Source organism: Ammodytes marinus (genome assembly GCF_949987685.1).
Source record: "Ammodytes marinus genome assembly, chromosome: 7".
Taxonomy (NCBI): domain Eukaryota; kingdom Metazoa; phylum Chordata; class Actinopteri; order Uranoscopiformes; family Ammodytidae; genus Ammodytes; species Ammodytes marinus.
This window is the reverse complement of record NC_137211.1, coordinates 19,739,825-19,758,588: the sequence shown is the minus strand read 5'-3', so window position 1 is coordinate 19,758,588 and position 18,764 is coordinate 19,739,825. Positions and strand designations below refer to the sequence as shown.

The 18,764-nt window shown below is 38.5% G+C and overlaps 1 protein-coding gene across 1 annotated transcript in view; it reads right to left on the bottom strand.

The window, feature by feature from the left end:
• The window catches only part of LOC307253359 (metabotropic glutamate receptor 4-like), a gene marked incomplete at both ends in the record, with an annotated part of 160,564 nt that overhangs the window by 89,428 nt on the left and 52,372 nt on the right, over window positions 1–18,764 (bottom strand). The window contains one exon of the mRNA XM_080031357.1: window positions 9,308–9,524. Coding sequence (XP_079887483.1) covers window positions 9,308–9,524 — 217 coding nt within the window. The remainder of the gene's footprint in view (window positions 1–9,307; window positions 9,525–18,764) is intronic.

The window sequence follows — 18,764 nt, the reverse complement described above, 5'->3', positions numbered from 1 at the left end:
CTGGGGTATGAGTTCCCCTGGTTTTTACGGCCCGGAGCAGGCTCTCTGGCGGTGTGAAACCAAAACACTGGCTCTAACTCCGAACAAGCCCAGAACTAGCTCCGATTTTGCGGCGGTGTGAAAGGCCTAAGAGTGAACAGTATTGGAGTAATGGTTGAAATGCCAAAGATCCAGGTCGTTCTTGAAATCCACCTAACATTTCTTTTAATCCTCGGAAGCACAACAGTATTTATTAGGCCTAAATAAAGCCTGAAGCAGGAAGAGGAGATTCTGAGCCCTGACAGGGATTACCAGTGTCTGACATGTTGAGCCAATGGGGCATGAACTCCTTCCTTACTTCATTCCCTCCTTACTTTTTTGTATTCCTTCACACAGGTTTACTTACAATAAGCCATTAGTCAGGACATATCTATTGTAGCTAAACATTTGCATAATGCTAACACCTTATGGATTGTATTGTTGGGCTGTACTGGTAACTTTCACTGTGCCAGAATAAGGCTTTAAACAAGTGATATATTCATTACACAGACTGCATTGCTTTGCCTTGATATTATAATGCCTTAATAATAGCTACGGTATCATAAACTCCTAAAGTGCATTTCCATAATAAGAAACATCCTGTTTGTTTGCCCATACAAACCATTCAAAAGATATTACTGAAAACAATATTTTTCTCTCAGCGTCTCAGGTTAATGAGTATTCAAATCATTCCTCTTGACATTCCCCTCATGACAAAGGGCGCAGTACGCAACCCTCATTTCTAACATTTGCATAATCCCCCTGTCATCCCTGCGTTTTTGTGTGCAATCTTTGCCCTCTGCTTCCTGCACAAATGCTTCAACTGTCATTTAAGAAAAATAAATATTCTGATTAAGTTGAAATGATCTGTCCAAAAAAATCTTAGATGCCAATGTCTAAGTGTCAGTATGTCCATTTGGGGGAGTGAAAGCACACCAAGGACCAAAACATTGCTATCTGAGGTTTCATTTCATAGGCCTATCTGAGCTAAAACATTTAAATATGAAAAGTGTTGACATCTTACTCCGTAAAATCCACTGAATCTTATTACATACAGTCATACAATTGAATGATGAGCAAAAACCACTGAAAAAAAATGACGGTGCTTTTCATAAAGGGAGAATAAAAGGACGCAGAGCGTCTGCCTTCATTTCTGCAGAGGTAACCGTACACTCTCTAATAAGGACACTGGAGGCACAGCAGCAGCTTTTTCAGAGAGAAGAATAAACAGAAAGAAATCTACTGAGGGAGCAAAGGATCGTGCATTAAGGACCGTCTTGCATTTCAAGGCTGACAACAGCAAGACATCATCACGTTCTTTTCTTGTAATCATCCTCAATAATGACACTCTTTAATCCCAAGGGGCGGTTGATAGATGTAATAAAATGGGGAGAGCCCCAAATGAAAATATTGCCTTTTGAAAACAGTTTTGCATCTCAAAGGTGGAACGTTTCAGTGACAGTCCAGCAACCGCAGATGAAATGATGCCTATCAAATTGCCTTAAAAAATTTAAGAAAATCAGCACTGACACACTTTGTAGACCACTGCAAACAGGCTCTGTATGGGAAGCTTGCATGGTCCAACATTAACTATTTATACTTCTGTTCCCCCTTCTGCATCTTCCAGTGAAAATAAACTAGTGAATAAGCAAAAGCATTCTGCCAATGACTATATAATTTGTAGTTTGAATAATGTGTTTTGGTATGACTACCCTATTTCCTGAATGTCGTCACTTTGCAAACAGTGTAATTTTTTTAATTCTTTGTTCAAAATGTAAGGGTTTCGATATTTCATCCTGACAGGGGATTGACATTTTTTACAATGTTTAATTATAAAACAAAGCATATTAATGTATTGCACAATTGAAATAGTTACAAGGCAAGTAGCTTAATTTGAAACTGGTACGACTATTACAATAAGCATATGCATGGCTAGGAATACTAATGTCGGTCTGATGGTTGGTTGGATTGTCGTGAATTTGTGGGTGAAAGAGGATGAAGCACTGACTTTGGTAGTCATGTTCCTCTTCTCTTGTTGAGGCTGATAGTTTTGGATTTAGTGATTTGTCTTGACGATCGTTTATTGACAGCTTTAGGTCAACTAATTTGTTGCCTCACAAACAAAACAAATCCAGAAGTTCCTATAAAATCTGATATACTGTATATTCCTATCTTTTCTTATCAGCAGATCTTTCATGTGTTTAATAATGGTTCTAAATACTACACTTCCTGTGGACAAAATATACTGGATTCATCCAGATAAGAATTTGATCATTTCTTATCAAAGAGAAATGTTAAGGTCAGTGAAGGCAGCATTCAGATAGATAAGCTGAAAGGAAATGTAGATAATGATAATGATCATGATTAATATTCTAAAAGACCTATTTTGATTCTAATACAACACTGCAATATTATCCTCTGCCACCCGCTGAAGAACAGATTTTTATTTATTTTTTCATAAAAAATAAATACAAAATCCTGGAGCTTCATACAAGGTTAACCAAGACTGGCTTTGATGGGTGTAAACTTGGCAGTAGACATTTTGTCAGGAACTCTATCTGCACTTAGACATTGTCTTCATTTTGATTTTGAAAATGTGTGGTTACACATTTTTACTTATGGATACCAGTGGATGCAACAAGTATTCTCTCGTTAGAATACTTGTTGCATCAAATAAGAGATTTAAGATGTTCAAACTTTCGTATTTAAAGAGATCTTTTAACTCATCTTTAACCTGTTCTAGATTTAATTCACAAAGGACAATGTAATCCATGCAAAAGCATACTGTTCCCCCTTGATTGTCTTAATTATTATTCTCACCCTTTCCAGCTTGACTTCATCCTTGCTCTCACTGAAACACTAAAGGTTATTTGCAACCTTCTCTGTTACATCGACTGCCCCGGTGTCAAACTGTTTCCGCTCTACAGTACAAGTCCAGCCAGTCTGGTCAAATGCTGCGCGGGTTTCCTGTTTAATTTGGTTTCCACTTGAAAGCCCAGTGAGCCAGGATCAAATGTTATCAGACTCTATCACCAGCAGGACTTTGTATGATACATCTAACACAACAAGTTAACACCTACATCAATTATATTTACTTTCGCAAGGAAGTGAATGGGCTATGGGCATATGGTAAAACTAAATGGACATTTAAATGGCCAGACTACTTTTGATATGATAACATTTGATAATGTAATTTTTCACATTATGGGATACTTTTTTTTTTACATTTGTCCTCCTGTCATAAAAAGACACATTAAACTGAAGAGGTCACTTTTAAGAACATTTCTGAAATCTAAAAAGCAATAATTTCAATTTGCTGAGACTGATCTGTGAAGTAATTATAATTTAATTTTTCCACAAAAAACCAGCTGGTGTGTATTGATGTAAATACCTCTCACACGTATGGTCTGTGGGTCAACACAGCAATATGTTTCTCCTTAGCGCTAGCATCTTGGATTAAATGTCATCAAGTCCTAAAGTAGAAATTAAATTATTCCTACTTTATTGTCTAAGGCATTTTAAATCATAATATATTTTTTCTGTTGCTCCGAAGAGTATAAATATGCTTATATTACTTTTCTGGAAGCACTTCCTAAGAATGAACCATCTGGTTGGGATTTTTCCAATACAAATCCAATGTCAACTGGGAACTGAAGTTTGACAATTGATCATGGTAAGCTGGTGCCTGAAGAACGTCATGCTGTAGAGCCCGCAAATGTTCTACATTGTTTTACAAGCTCATACAGTCTTGGTTCAAATCACAGACGTGATTAAGACATGTCAGCTCCCCTAGTTGGCTACCTACCTCTGCGACTTTCACCAAGGATATATGTGCTTATTATCTCAGCAAAAATATACTGTATATACCTGACTGTTATGATTGAAACTGATTGATGGTTTTAATGACTTAAAGCTGGGGTATATGATTTGGGAGAAAATAGCAGTTGGGGTAGAGATTCGAATCCAAATACCTCAACTACTCCAATTCTCTCTGGTCCCTCCCTGACACGCTCTACCTGCTGTAGCTCCTCCCTCCGATCAACAGTTATGCGCGTTAAATATCTTTTCAACTAGTGTCTTTCCCGGTCTTTCCTCGTGTCCTTGCTGTCTTAGTGGTTTATGCAGTTGTAACCGTGGTAACCCTATTTTAGGTAAAGAACAGTTGCTCTAGGTTCGGGAGGAGCTGAGTGAATAAACCATTGACGACACATGAAACCACCAGACAAAATATGTTGTAAATATTAACTTTTACTCCCAAAGAGCGCTTTGTCATAAGAAAATAAAATAAAGTTTCCTCTCTTATATAAGACAATTTAACAGACAATATCTCACAGTGAAATACACAGATTGCTTGAAAGGTTCTAAAGTGTTCATCTGAATTTCTTATCAGTTCCAACTCCTCTGAGATGTTCCTCTGAATTGCTTATCAGTTCCAACTCCTCTGGATGAGAAGCTGCTCGATGGTTCAAGGGTAGCTCGCCATCTCCTTTGTCCAGGAGAATCCAGAATCCAATTTAATCCAACGAAAAAAACCCAGCCTGTACAAAACAAGGCTATTACTATTCTAAGTCATGAAATCACTTATGGCCATTATGAATATTCACAACTCAGTTCCAAATTCTACTGTAATTCAATAGTGATCAACTTATGAATTTTTTAGCATTTTAACCATGAATTATGATTAAACATTTCTTATCTCATTTTCAAAACATGAACTATATGATATCCATCATAAACCTCACATTTACATTTAAGCATATAGCACAAATGTTCAATTGTCCCTTCAAACATTCTACATATTAATATTAACACTAACTGTGCACAATGTCACAGCTACACTGCATGTTTTCAGCATATTGCCCGAATCAAAATACAAAAATGAATAAATCAAGCACTGTGATAAAATAATGTAACTATGACTTATTTTTACTCTTTAAATGCAACAAAGGCTGCTTTAACTACAGCATTAACACTTATTTGTACATGAATAAAGAAACCACATGCTTTATATAACACACGTGGATAACACACCAGTAATTATATTAGCCCATTAGCCATGTATCGGCAGGCAACACAGGTCTGTGCTATAAATAGCATTAGCCGTATCGGCAGGGAACACCTGTTACTATAAATAGCCATAGCCCAAGTTCTTAAAACTCACCGAAACAATGCTAGAAACAGTTAACCTCCGACACACGGCCGTCCTCCAACTCCTCAGACAGACAACACGAAGGCATACGCTCTAGCCTCGCTCTAGAGTCTGCAGTTTAACTTTTATAAATCAATTTTATCTCTGTGTGCATCAATATCGTCTCATTCTCTGTTGAAGTTTTCTTTTTTCTGTCATGGAGGCGGAACTTAAGTTAACCATCCAATGAGCAGTCTCTATTCCTTGTCATAACCAATCAACCGCCTCAATGCAAGACCAACATTGATTGACAAGCTATTTAAGTGAATAGGAATGATGGAAATAAAATAATAACTAAATAAGCATATATAATGATGTATTATGATGATCTTATCAACGGGGTTATGGGCATTTATTTATTTATGTTAACCCATTTTTGTCACTGGGTTACACAGTTGTTGTGAAACGGGATATAGGACATTTAGGGCCGTTGATTGTAGACATTGCTGTTCGTTGGCTGGCGTAGTGCCAAACTGTCACACTGCTAGGGTCGTGAACGCTCACGCATCTGACGCAACAACGTCTGTGCCAAAGTGAATGGACAGTCCCAACAGCCAATAAGAACTGAGAATCGGAGCCTCGCTCTGATTGGTCAAAGTATACATGAGCGGTGGCAATTTTTGGGGGCAGCACACAGATGCACGGGAGAGCAAAGTGATGAGTAGATATTCTCAGACCACTTCACCTACATATAGCTGAATGGCTAATGTGACATTTTTGCCAAATATTTCAGTGAAAAAGTTACCCACCCCAGCTTTAAATAGAGCAGTTACATTCTGACTCATTCAAGAGATGTTGATAGTCATTGTCACAACTGAGAAAATTCCCACAAAATAAATATGCAATAAAAATAAATAAATTAAATGATTATGAATCTGCCATTCAAAGATGAAATTAGCTGTCCTTCACACGAAGCCTCACAGTGAAAACAAGGCAACTGTGACATTAGGTGACTGAGACTGCTGCTCAGTGTGGCCTTTAGCTGGTTAATGAGACAGAACATTTAGCCAGTTTTGATCTGGTTGTTTTGTTATGTGAGCAGACAACTGTAGAACCCATTTAGCAGCCAAATACATGTGGCTTTGATTTTGACAATGCTGCCTGCGTCTCTTCTGGGTCTCTCTAATCAAAGCCTGAATTTGGAAGAAGGGACACAGAAATCAAGCTATCCTTCCACATGCAATGTATGTGAATGTTTCACTCCAGTTGTCGGATTTAAAGGAGCTGTAGACAGGCCATTTGACAGATAGTTGTCTAAATTCTTGTTAGCAATGGAAAGGCAGTGAAAAGACTGCAGTGTTTGTCTCGAAATCATGATTTTGTCGGCATGGTTGACAGTTTTTCCTTGATGTCCTGTCTTATACTGTCAAGTGGTTAAATAAAGTGACAGTGAAAATTGAAAAGGTGTTAAAAGTGCATGTCTGCCCCCCTCGAGTTTCCTGAACAGAAACCCCTGTACAAGGCTTTTAGATGCCAGATCAAATGTCTATATAAGACAATATTTTACCGTCTGTGCTGACGTATTGGAGACTAGAAGCCTCTTCTTCTTGTAGTTTATCTTTGTCTTGACAGCTTTTTTGTTTGAATCAAATTTGGGAAATGTTCATCAAACCAGGCAGGGATGAGATGTAATTTCCACACTAAAAATGAGGCATCAGTCAAACATTGCCTCGAGCCATACGACCGCACCACCACATATGACCAATATCAGATTACTGTCTATTGCCATCATTGCAAAATTATTATTATCTTTAAAGTTCATATCAGCAGCTTAAAAGATAAAAAAGAAATTGTATTAACCGTGTTGAATTACGAGTTGAAAGTATAACATTCAACTTTGGAAATTTGATAAAAAGTTGGTGTCATACAAAATTAAAATATGTTAAATGCATGAGGATGTACGTTAACTGTCATAGGGAAATGGAAAATCTTTATGCAATACAGTATATATATTAATAATTTTGATTACAAGCAGCTTCTGTCGCTGCGCAATAATTTTGGTATCACTTTACAACAAGGTTACATTAATTAACTGCTAATTAATGTTAAGTTAATGCTATTACTGCTTATTAAGCATTTACTAACTGTTAATACTTAGTTATTTATGGTTAATTAACGATTGGTTAGGAATTAACTATGTTTAATTAACTAATTAATTAATGCTTTGTTATTGTTTAATAAGCATTAAGTAAGCATTAACTTAAGGTTAGTTAATGCACCCTTATTGTAAAGTGTTACCAAAACGACTATACTGACATGATGCAACAAGCAATTGCAATGGAAGCTTACAAAACCTTTTTCTAATTAATGTGTGACCTGGGGAGGCACACTGGACTGTGAAATGACATCACTAAATGCAATAAAACCCCTTAAGCCCAGTTCAGACCAACGATTTGCCTTGCAACTGCTGGCGATGAGACGGTTTTAGAACGTCGCGGGGGAGAAATCGCAGCGGTGTGAACTGCTCGTTGCAGCGCGTTGCAAGCCGTCGCAGAAGATTCAACATGTCAAATCGCAAGGTCCAGTTTTAGAACGTCTCAACCGTTTCGTCGCAAGGAGTTGCGAGTTGCAAGCATTTGCAAGGCGAATCTTTGGTCTGTACTGGGCTTTAGTTGGTATATCTAGAGTTGCAGAAAGAGCAGGTGGAATAAGGATAGTTTGCAGGGCTTTAAGCATTCATGACTCAGTTAGGGCTTGATTTAATGAAATGCTGTGCGGAGTGTAGGAGTGGATGGGATGAACCTTTAGGGATTCTTCCCGTAGCTCAGAGGAAGACATTTTGGGCATAAGATAAAAGCAGATCCTGAGACAACTGTGTGTAGAAGTATTGAGATGACTGAAAAGTGTTCACGAGGGAATCACTCCCAACTAAAACATTATTTTTTTAAACTGTCTTTGGATTTTGGCTCTTTCAAAAATAGTTACACGGCAGTCTGTAGGGTATTCATTTGAACACCACTCCACCCACCCATTAGAAGGATGATTCCAACCTCCAATGGATGTTAGGGGCCATTGAAACCACTGACTAACTACCCGGAGGATTTCTCCTCTTCATGTTTGTCCTTTTTATGGGGATTTGGGATTTCAAAAAAGAAAAAGAAAAAAAAATCTGAGGCACATACCAAAATGCAAAATTGAGGATGCAAGTTTATGCCTTAATTAGCATTTAACACCAGTATATTTAAAAGTAGAGAACATATGAAATAATGTTTCTTTTTTTTTTGGGGGGGGGGGGGGTGGAGATTCTCATTTGCATGCTGTTAGGCAAACAAGCAGCTGAGCAGGACAGGCTGGAGGGCTCTGCAGGAGTAATCTGCTGCTTGTGTTTCTCCTGGACAACTGATGATGGGCAGCAGCCTAGAGCTGGCAGAAGGGAAGGGGACACAGTGGCACAGAGAGTACTGGACATGTCGGTAGTGATTACATTCTCCTGCAGAAAGGATCGGGGGTCAGGCTGAGCATGTGCCGGCAGCTTCCTGAGCAAAATGAGTCCTACGCCGTACAATGCTATTTCCTTATGTTGCTCTGGGCCGGCTCAGCATCCTCACTTTCACACGGTCACAGTTTCTCAATATCTGAAAATCTAATTCAATTCCCCTCTATTACAACTTCTCTTGGCACTTGTGTAGCAGATACAAGTATTCCCTGGGGATAAGAGTTGGGAGCTAAATGCAATATCAGGCAAATACAATTCAGATTTCTGCTTTAATAATACCCAACAGTCTTTATTTTATAAAAAAAAGATGAAGATGAAATGAACAAACTATAATATTAATAATTATAGTTATTTTAACTCCTACTAACACCAAGAAGTGTATGTTTTAAGCATATGATCCTAGCAACATACAGGCTTCTTTCTAAATAGCATCTCTCAGGTTAATTCAAATGTAACAATAAGCATAATAAAGTAAATACTATATTTACTGTATTTGAAATAACACTGCGAGTTGTCTAGAAGTTACACATTTGAGAGTTAAAATTGCTTGTCAGATCACACACTTTCAATGGTTTGCACAATTACATTTACTCAGCAGGAACCACTTTCACATCAGATAAACTCTGGGATGCTTGTAGAGTAGAAAAGTTTAAAGAAAGACTCACCGTCCTCTCGAGACTTTTGAATGAATGCATCAACTCCACTTTCTCCATAGTTTCCCTCAGAAGCTACAGTGGAGACGTAGTTCCAACGCATGGCTTTGACAATGTCCACCATGGCCTGGGCCTGGTAGGTGTCTGGGGGCACCACCCGGGAGAAGAAGTCATAGCGGGTGTTGTCACTCAGCTCCGGAGCTGTGGAGGCATAGCTCACCTGAGGGATCTGTGTCACAGGAAGGAAGAGAGAGAGAGCGAGGGATATTGTTATACAGTGGGAATAACATACTTTGTGTAAATGAATTACATATTCACCATAAAGGTTCCTTTCAAGCAAAAACTTAAATTGTAATATGACACCTAACATTTGCTGAAATCTCGACTGCTCCTCGGTTGTTATTCTCCCCTCAACAGTTGGCATGCTGTTACTTTAAATAGTCCTGATGATCACAGGCTTAGCTGCACTCCTTTCTGTGAATCACCTTCCACACCAGTCAAGCAACACTAATCTGATCATGAATTCACACTTGCCTCGATCATAATATAAGATTTATTTGGCAAAACCAGAAGATGATCCACCTTCGAGAGCTGCAGATAATGCCCAGTGTTCGTGGCAGTAATCAAAAAGCTATTGCTTTTTAATGTTGAAGGTTAGAAAGCAATTTATATGATGTAACTTTATGGTGTGACTTAAAACACGTTTAAACTGATAAGGTCAAACGTTGAGGAATAACTTGATAGGATGGAAGAGAAGCACGTCAAACTTTTTGAACTCGTGGAAACATGCTTTAGGTAATCTTGAGGCTTTGACTGCACGAAGTGATGAAATTCTTTTGATAATTCTTTATGAAAATACAATAGTGAGAAGACAGCTATAGATAGACTGGCAGCTGTGGCTTAGATGATAGAGAGGGTTGTCCACTGAACAGGGTTGTAGGTTCTATCTCAATTTCCTCCTGTCCACATGTCAAAGTGTACTTCAGTGAGACACTAAACCCCAAATTCATCTTGATGGTTACCCGAATGATTGAGATAAAAACCTTTTTTCACTTTTATTGGATAGTATTAAGCACAGAGCTGAAATGAGGAGAGAAAGTGGTGGAAGACATGGATCGAACCTGGGTCCGCTGCGAGAAGGACTTTTGCCTTAATAATATGCGCTCTACTGGTGAGCCACTGGGGTGCCCCGAGAGACATTAACCTTGTAGAGTGATTTGGATAAAAGCGCTTTATAAATGTAGCCATTTAGCGTTTAGATGGCAAGTGCAGAGTCGTGTCTGCCCATGCTACAGTAATAAATGCTTTAACTCCCTCTAGTCTTAGTTTCACTACAGAAGTCCTTCAGAAGCCGCCTCTAGCAGAAAACTATTCGTTGGTAATGTAATCTCAACTTTGCTTGCTCAAGTTGTTTCAGATTTATGTCAGTCAGCTCTTGTGATCTTCCTACGGCTTCTGTGCTGCACAGTTAGGAAGTTAACTGACCAGATTTTGTGACACTCAATAATTTGTTTCATGGTTTAACTTCAAATATGGACACAGTTTTTTATGCTGATGCTTTTTTTGTCCTGATTCCCCACGGTTGATAAATTCAGACGGCAGATGTAGAAGATGCTGCTTTAAACCAGAAAAGAGTTTGAGTGCGTATGAATCAGTGGATGCACATCTTTTAATGTGCATGAACCAGGCCAGTATTAAAGTAGAAAAGTTGTCCTTGAGCCAATCCGTTTCATGTTTTAATCCAAGAAACGGTAAACGCACATACAATGATATACAGTACAAAACAATAGTTGACATAATGTTGACGAATGAGAGAACATTTTAAACTTTTAGATTTTCTTTCCTATTTTGAAGGTCAAAATAGCTGGCTTTCACTGTGCCTTTTCATCTGATGATGGACACGTAAATAAAATGTTGGTCATCCTTTCCAAATATTGTTTGTCATGGCACCTTAGTATCGCCATGGGGATTCAGACAAAAGCTGTCACCTTTGAGCATCCCTACCGATCTCTCTCGCTGTTTTCGGCCACACATGCAACGTCTCAGCTGCTGCATTGCTGCTTCTAAAATCCCTGTCTTTCTACACAGAGTTTTCATGGATAATTCCCATTAATATGAAGTTGTTTCATGTCATTTTATGAGGCATATGATTAATATTGAGTTTCGACAGTAACCCTTCTGCTTCTTTGCTTTTCTCTCCACATTTTCACTTGTGGGAAGATTTATTTTGCAAGGGACACACCAGGAAATGGTTAAACTACAGCGAAAGCTGCTAATATGAGGTCAATATGACTGTCAACGATGTATTTCTCTATCAGTTAAAGCAGAAAGACCCAAGAGTGATGCGCGTCTCTGAAAAAAATAGGCGAGCCTCCTAAGGTGAAGTGGAGCGTCAGTTGGAGGTTGAATGGGTGGCCGTTGTAGCGGGAAACAAATAAAAAAACAGTCGCAGACGCGCAGTAGACCCAGGCCAGACCAGGCCTTACATCCAGCAATGCTACCTCAAAGTAAACTTTGCCCACCAACAGTCCTAGTCTGCCAATGCTGCCCTTACTGCAGATAGACTGCTGTGGAACTGATATCATCCTTTCACCTCCCTAACCTCACAGAGTGGAGTCCTGTGACATGGCTAGCTGAAGCACTGCATGGACCCTGTTTATATTGTGCTGCCTGCTTGTTGCTGTAGCCTGAGAGAGAAGATAATGTAACTCAACACTGACTTTGGTTCTGCCACAAGGATCAACTGAGTAGAGCTAGTGCAACAATTTTAATTAATCGATTAATCGATTTAAAATATGTCTTATTGTATTACTTTATAGTTGTATCTATGAGCTGTGTCTCAGTGCAAATGTAGCTTTTTATGTAATGACTTGTGATGTGGCAGGCATGCCTGTCAAAAGCAGCTTTGTTAACTCGATTCCCTTTCAAAGAAGAGAATAGGCAGAAAAGGGAAGATCTGTGGGTGTTTTAATGGACCATGTGCTTGTTGCGTGTCAGCCTTGTGGACTGATGGCTTTCAGTTGTCCCAGGCCATTACACTGTGCCTTGTCTGCACAGCCTCTCTGCCTCAGTTATCTTGTTTTAAGCCAGAATTGGTTGGGCAAATTGCACTGCTTGATGTACTGTAAACACTGAATGACATCGATGTTAGAGGCTGACATGCTTTGTGCATGTATTCCCCTGGCATGCACTTAGAGACACAGACCTTGACAGGGTCTGTGGCATGTGTTCATTCTGCACTCTGCAGACTGGCAGGAGTCAGCTGACTTGTTGATTAACACATGGTTGAAACAGCAGACTTTAGCACCCCTGACCCCTAACTATGCTCATTTTATGTCTGCCTTTGTGGTCTATATAACTGTTCACCCTTCCCATCTGTGTTTCTTTCCCACTTGGAAGCAATGAAAGTGTGAACATGTTATTCACACTGCTCTGGTGTCATCTTGCAGAGTAAAATTAAACCGTTGTGCAAAGTTGTTTGGAAGGTGTTAATAATGATTTCTTTATCCTAGTAGACAGCAGCACTGAACAATTGCCTTTGAGCCATTGGCACCTATACATTTCACTCCTCACCTTCTGTGTCAGGGTGATAAATGGGCTTATATTTGTCTCTAAGTAACCATATGTTCTTCAGAATAAAATATGAAGTGATAGCACATTCCCTGTTGCACCAATGAGCCATATTGAAACTTCTCTCAAAGAGGCCGTTTAAAACACCATCAAATGAGGCTCAGTCCTCTTCGCCGCACCCAGGTTCCAATCGGGCCCAGGATCATTCTCGGCATGTCATTCCCCTTTCTGCCCCATTGCATCTCTGTCTCTCTGGACTATCAATAAAGCATTGAAAATGCCCATGAAAAACTAATAATAATAATTACGGCACCTGCTAGTTCTGCACCATTACAAAAAAACTGTTCAAATACTTTCCAAAATCTGAAGACAGAATACTCTGTTAGAGGTTAAATGTTTGTTGTAAAATTCAGTTTTCAGTTTAGTTGTTTGCAAAATCATGTCAGCAATGTTTCATATAAGCAATGTTTTCCCCCTCCTTTTAAATATATTACCCTTTTTGTTTTTTTCATTTTGTTGCTGTCGTGTATTGTAGTGCTGTCGTGATGTGTCGAGTTCCTGTGGGAGTGGGAGCTGCAGTCAAGCTACCCTGTGGGGAATTTTCACCTGAAGGATTTTCACTGTTGTAGCTATCACACAATTTCAGCATTCTGTCAAGAACCGGGACAGGCAGAGCTTATCATGTTTATGTTGGCGAGATTTCTTGCTCACTGGACTACAGTGATAGTCCTGAACACTGCGCTTCCTCTAATAGAACACAGTCACTTCTTAGCACTTACTCAAGAAATTAAATTCCTCAGCAAAAGGCCCCACTGATATCCCTCCAGAGGATCAAAAATAAATGGGGGATTGGAAGGAGAAATAATGGTGCAATGTGTTTTGAAAAGAGAATGTGCAATATGCAAGCAACGGGAGAATATCTGGCAACTGAATTTGGGATTTCTATACTAGCCAGCAGATTCATTGGTATAGATCTTTAGCAGGTTTTTCAAAAATGTTCTTGTGTCTCCATTTAAGTGTTGCTGTGTGCACTCACCATCTGTTCAAGCTGAGAATAAAGAATCTGAGCTTCCTGTCTTTTGATGTGGGCTCTTTGTGACCCGTCATACCAATACATTGTGTTTCCCCCCTCAAGTATAGGACCGCTTGAATCAGCACCATCTCACCCCAGCAATATACATTGTATTGCTAATGGTCTTGGGAAATATGCTTAATTGCTGCAATGTGAGTCTCAAGCTGATTTTTGATGCAGATTTAATGTTCAAATCACTTTACTTTAAATAACTGCCTTTTTAAAAATTCAATGAGCTCATTTGGCACTGCATCAATGCAGGAGTAATGATGCTCATTAGAACAGCACAGAAATATCATACATCTGTAGTGTTTGATGGGAAAGAAAAATCAAAAGCTTTCAACAGGCTCTGCACATGTTTAAGCGACTACTTCCTGCTGATAAGCAAGCAGTATATTTTTAACCTGTGGAAATGATGTTAGTCTTGCTGACAGTTTCTATCACTGGACTGCTGTTACTGTGCGGGAGATGGTGATATTTCATCTGAAATCATAATGAGGTCAAACAACAATATGAACATGGAGTTAAAGAGTCATAAAACGGTGGTTGTGATATGTGAAGTTTTCAACTCATCAGATTTCTTTACATTGCAGTGTGTTGCATACTGTATGCATAGCCATCGCAGACATGTTAACAAACCTTTTAAGTCTTCTACTAGTTTTGCTAGAAACATTGAATTTGAAAGTGTGAAAGGCACGGGTAACTAAGAGGGGTGGGACTTAGCCAAGGGTCAATTTCAACTGATCTCTTTGTCTGTCAGTTTCCTTAAGGGGAAGTGATCCCAATACTGATGTTATAGCTTCTAATTAACTGAATTATACCTGGATTTCATGTATAGTTAGAGGCTAATCTTAATAGTTACTGTGTGGTTCTCACAGGAACCCCAGAGAGCTAAATGGCAGGCACTTACCAGCGCCTTCAGGCAAACAGTGTATTCCTCACCATCCAATTAAGAAGCTGAATAAAACGCTGGATGTTATCCAAGGTTAAGCCTCCAGTTAGTGAGTCCCCACAGTATAGTTACACAATGGTCTCCCTAGCATACTGATTGATCAAACTATTGTGTTGTAGAGAATTTTTATGTGCTCACTTATTTTCAGCTACTCAACATTTTCACTGTTCTTGTCATTACGACACCTTACTCCTGCCAAGAAAAAAAAGGTTGCTTTCTCCACAGTTTGGCTTGACACTGTGGCTAACTGCAAGACCAATCTGCTGAGTCATGAAGACATCTTTCAACCCATTGTTACTGAGATCAATATGGTAGACTACAGTGAACAATGCAAGCTCCACACAGATGCTCGGGCCAACACTCAATTTCTGATCCACCTCCTTGCAAGGTATCACCAAAGTCTAATTCATGTTTATTCAACTTTCACCGATTACAACTCTTTACAAGATTCTCTCACATTTCTTCTACAATAGATTATAGCCTAATCCGCCACGTCTTTCATTTAGTATAAAACTAATGTATTACTCTGAAAGAGGGATCAGGATGCCGAACAAATCACCCTATTTCTTTGAAGCTGAAACTTTACAAAATACTGTAAGATCCACAAACAGCACTCAAACCTCCACCCCTGTTTTGCTGATTGGCGGATCAAAATGTATTGCTATATACTGACAGCAGTCTGATTACTGGAATATATTTATTGATTATTAACATGCCTACATTAGTGCATGGTATGAAATGGCCATCATCCATTGACTACATCAAGCAGTGACAGCCAATCACAGCCATATAAAGCACTGAGTGAATGCTTGGATCAAGTATGAGTAGTTTAAAACTTTTAGATTGTCAAATATTTGTTAATATTATCTACTTTAGTTTCTTGTGTATCAAGTAATAATTTGTTTGTTATGCTTAACATTTTTCTGCTTAAAATACACCCTTTATTTGAAATCAGGGCTGCCATTGTGCTAAGAATATCCAATAAGTCCAATCAACAGTAAAGTATACAGCGTCATGGAGAAACTATTTTGTGCTCCCAATTTAATATGTGTTGAGCATGGACTATTTAATTTGGGATATCGATTTGATATTTTTTATGGCGTGAGAAGCTTACTTTAAGGCTGTGTCTCATATTCTCCTAGAGCCACTCAGCCGTGTCCTAATGAAAGATGTACTTTACGGCAGCAGAGAGGACAACGTCGGAACATCTTTCCCACATAGCAGCCCAGAGACAAAAGCTACAGACCTCTTCAAAATCACTAATACCTAATATTGTATGTTGTGTTTAGCCTCTTTCACTACTATCTTCTCCTGCCATAGAATACTGTTCATTGATATTTATATACCTGTCACACAGTAATGATACAAGCATCTTCACATTAAGAATGGACATTTTTAAGCATGGTTGCACAGCATTCGACAGCAGGTGCAAATTGAAAGCAGAGCTTAAGGCTCATCCTGAGGACAATTGTTTTATTCATAAAGATTTGACTGAATAAGCTTGAAATGTCTGTGTACTGCTAATCTCTCGGATGTGGAGATTAGTAAAGTATGTAATTTACCATTAAATCCTGACCGAGTGTCCTCCACTTTGCCGCTGCACATGGAAATAATTAACTTTGAGACACTTGTATCATCACTGCTGATGTGCGATGGTTACGTACATACATCATATAAATAAAGTTACATATTATTCAATGACATGAACACAATGGGTACGATCTACTAATGTAAGGCATTACAGACTGTGGAATTGTAGAACTTAGTGAAAGAGGTTAAAGTCAACATACCAGAAAGCAATTTGCCACACAAAATGTATCTTTTTTTCCTTTGAGCATCAGGCTTTTTTAGCACATTCCAGCTCAGACATGTTAAACTATGCTGCTACTCTCTATTTTGTATTTTGGAGTAGCTCTCTGTTCGACAGAGCTTTCAAATGTGTATCCCACGCCAAAAGTCTTTATAGATTCAGGAGACTCTTACGCGGAAAGTGTCAGACATTACTGTCAGCACAAATGTATTTTTTTGTTCTCGGTGGATGGAAGCAAATCAAAGACATTAGGAGCTGTGTTAAACCACTTTGGCAGTGCTCCCGGCTTCAGTTCACAGTGAAAGTCCACTGACAACTCTCCCAAACATTGACAGCAATACACTTAAAAAGTGTTGGATGTTTTTGTGTGAATGAAAGTATGAGTATAAACTAAAGCTGTGTCAGAAATCACTCCCTATGTTCGACCTTGTCCGCTTTAATAACCCTCAACTATTTAATTCGAGGTCAAGAATTTGAAAAATAGTTAAAGTTGGGTTGTTATCTCTAATATTATTTCATTGGATGCACTAAGATAATGCTGCACTTTAAGCATTTACCTGAAAATGAAAACTGGGTGGAATCTTTATGTCTAAAAAGCCAGCCCTGAATGTTGTTGCTTGCACTTAACAGTTTTATGTCATGGATGCTCTGAAGTCCCAGCCCCAAAAATAAATGAAAGGCTGGACTCACCCATTTTCTGTAAAACCCCTTTCAATAATGCAGCTAAGGATATCCAGGCAACATAAGAAAAAGCAGCATTTCATCCAACAATTTCATTGCTATTATTTTGTGTGTCAGGAATATACAGATATAGACTAAAAATAACGTGCTACATCTCAATGACTCACTGTTTTCCTATGCTCCTGCAGCTCTTGGCACTTTGCTGTTTGGATCCATAAGTGCTACCGTCATACTTACAGGATACTGGTAAAGGCAGATGTCCCTACATGCTGTATTCTAAATAATGGTCTTATTTATAAAGATGTTGATTAATCGTCATTTGAACTTTTCTCTGTGGTATTCAGTGGAGATATTTTAGAGACAGTTACATTTTTAGTTGGAAAAGAGTTAAACTACAGTAGAATTTTTATTTCCTGTATTCCCTTTCTGGTTGACATTAACTTCCCTGTGCTTTGATTGGAATTATAAGCTTTGTTTTACATTAGAACGGATTATAAGGAAAATAAGTGCTGTGGTTCATGTGGTTTTAATTGATAACTGCAGAGAAAATAAATTTTAATTAAATTAAAGTAATTTACGTTACATTTTTGCGAACAAAACTTTTCGTGTCCTCCTGTGCCTCAATGTGAGAGCTTGAGGTTTTTATTTATATTAGAAAATTCTCTCAATCTTAATTTTCAGATACAATTGGTGCCCATAGTTGTTTATTACCATTTTTTGTTGTATTGCTAGTGCTACTATTGTTGTATTTTCTATCCTATCCTATCCTATCCTACTGGGAAAAGTACCACATTTAAATGTTTAGGGATTAGTACATTTCCTTGAAAAATAATTAAGCTTAATTTTTTTCTACACAGTACATAACAGCAGTTTCACTGATATGGCACTCTACAGGTTTTGCAGTTATGAAAGCCCTGGATGTATGGTGATGTAGAAACCAGCCTTCACAACTGTTTTTGTCATTGTTCGTTTTATTCAATTGTATGCTCCTGCAAATACATACACAAACATTCACCAAACGCAGTGTGAAACAGTAGCCGGCAGCCACTTCGGCATTGTTAGGGTTTGCATAAATCTCTGTATCTCTGGAAAAAGAGAACAGACAGGCAATACTAGATAAGAATTAATTTCCCCATTCTTGCAGGGGTGGGCTGTTTCATTTCAATTTCAACCTTTGTCAAAAATAGGTATCTCATTTTTCATACTTTGCCTCAGCAAAAACTAAACAAAACAAAATAATGTTGCAGCTGAATTAAATATGTGATGGACCATGGCACTTATTGTCCATCCCCTATTCTAGAACCACGCTATGCAGTTTCTACACAGGGTTGTTATTCTATTTGTTAAGCTGTGACAATCATTAATTTGGGTAGTGGCAACTGTG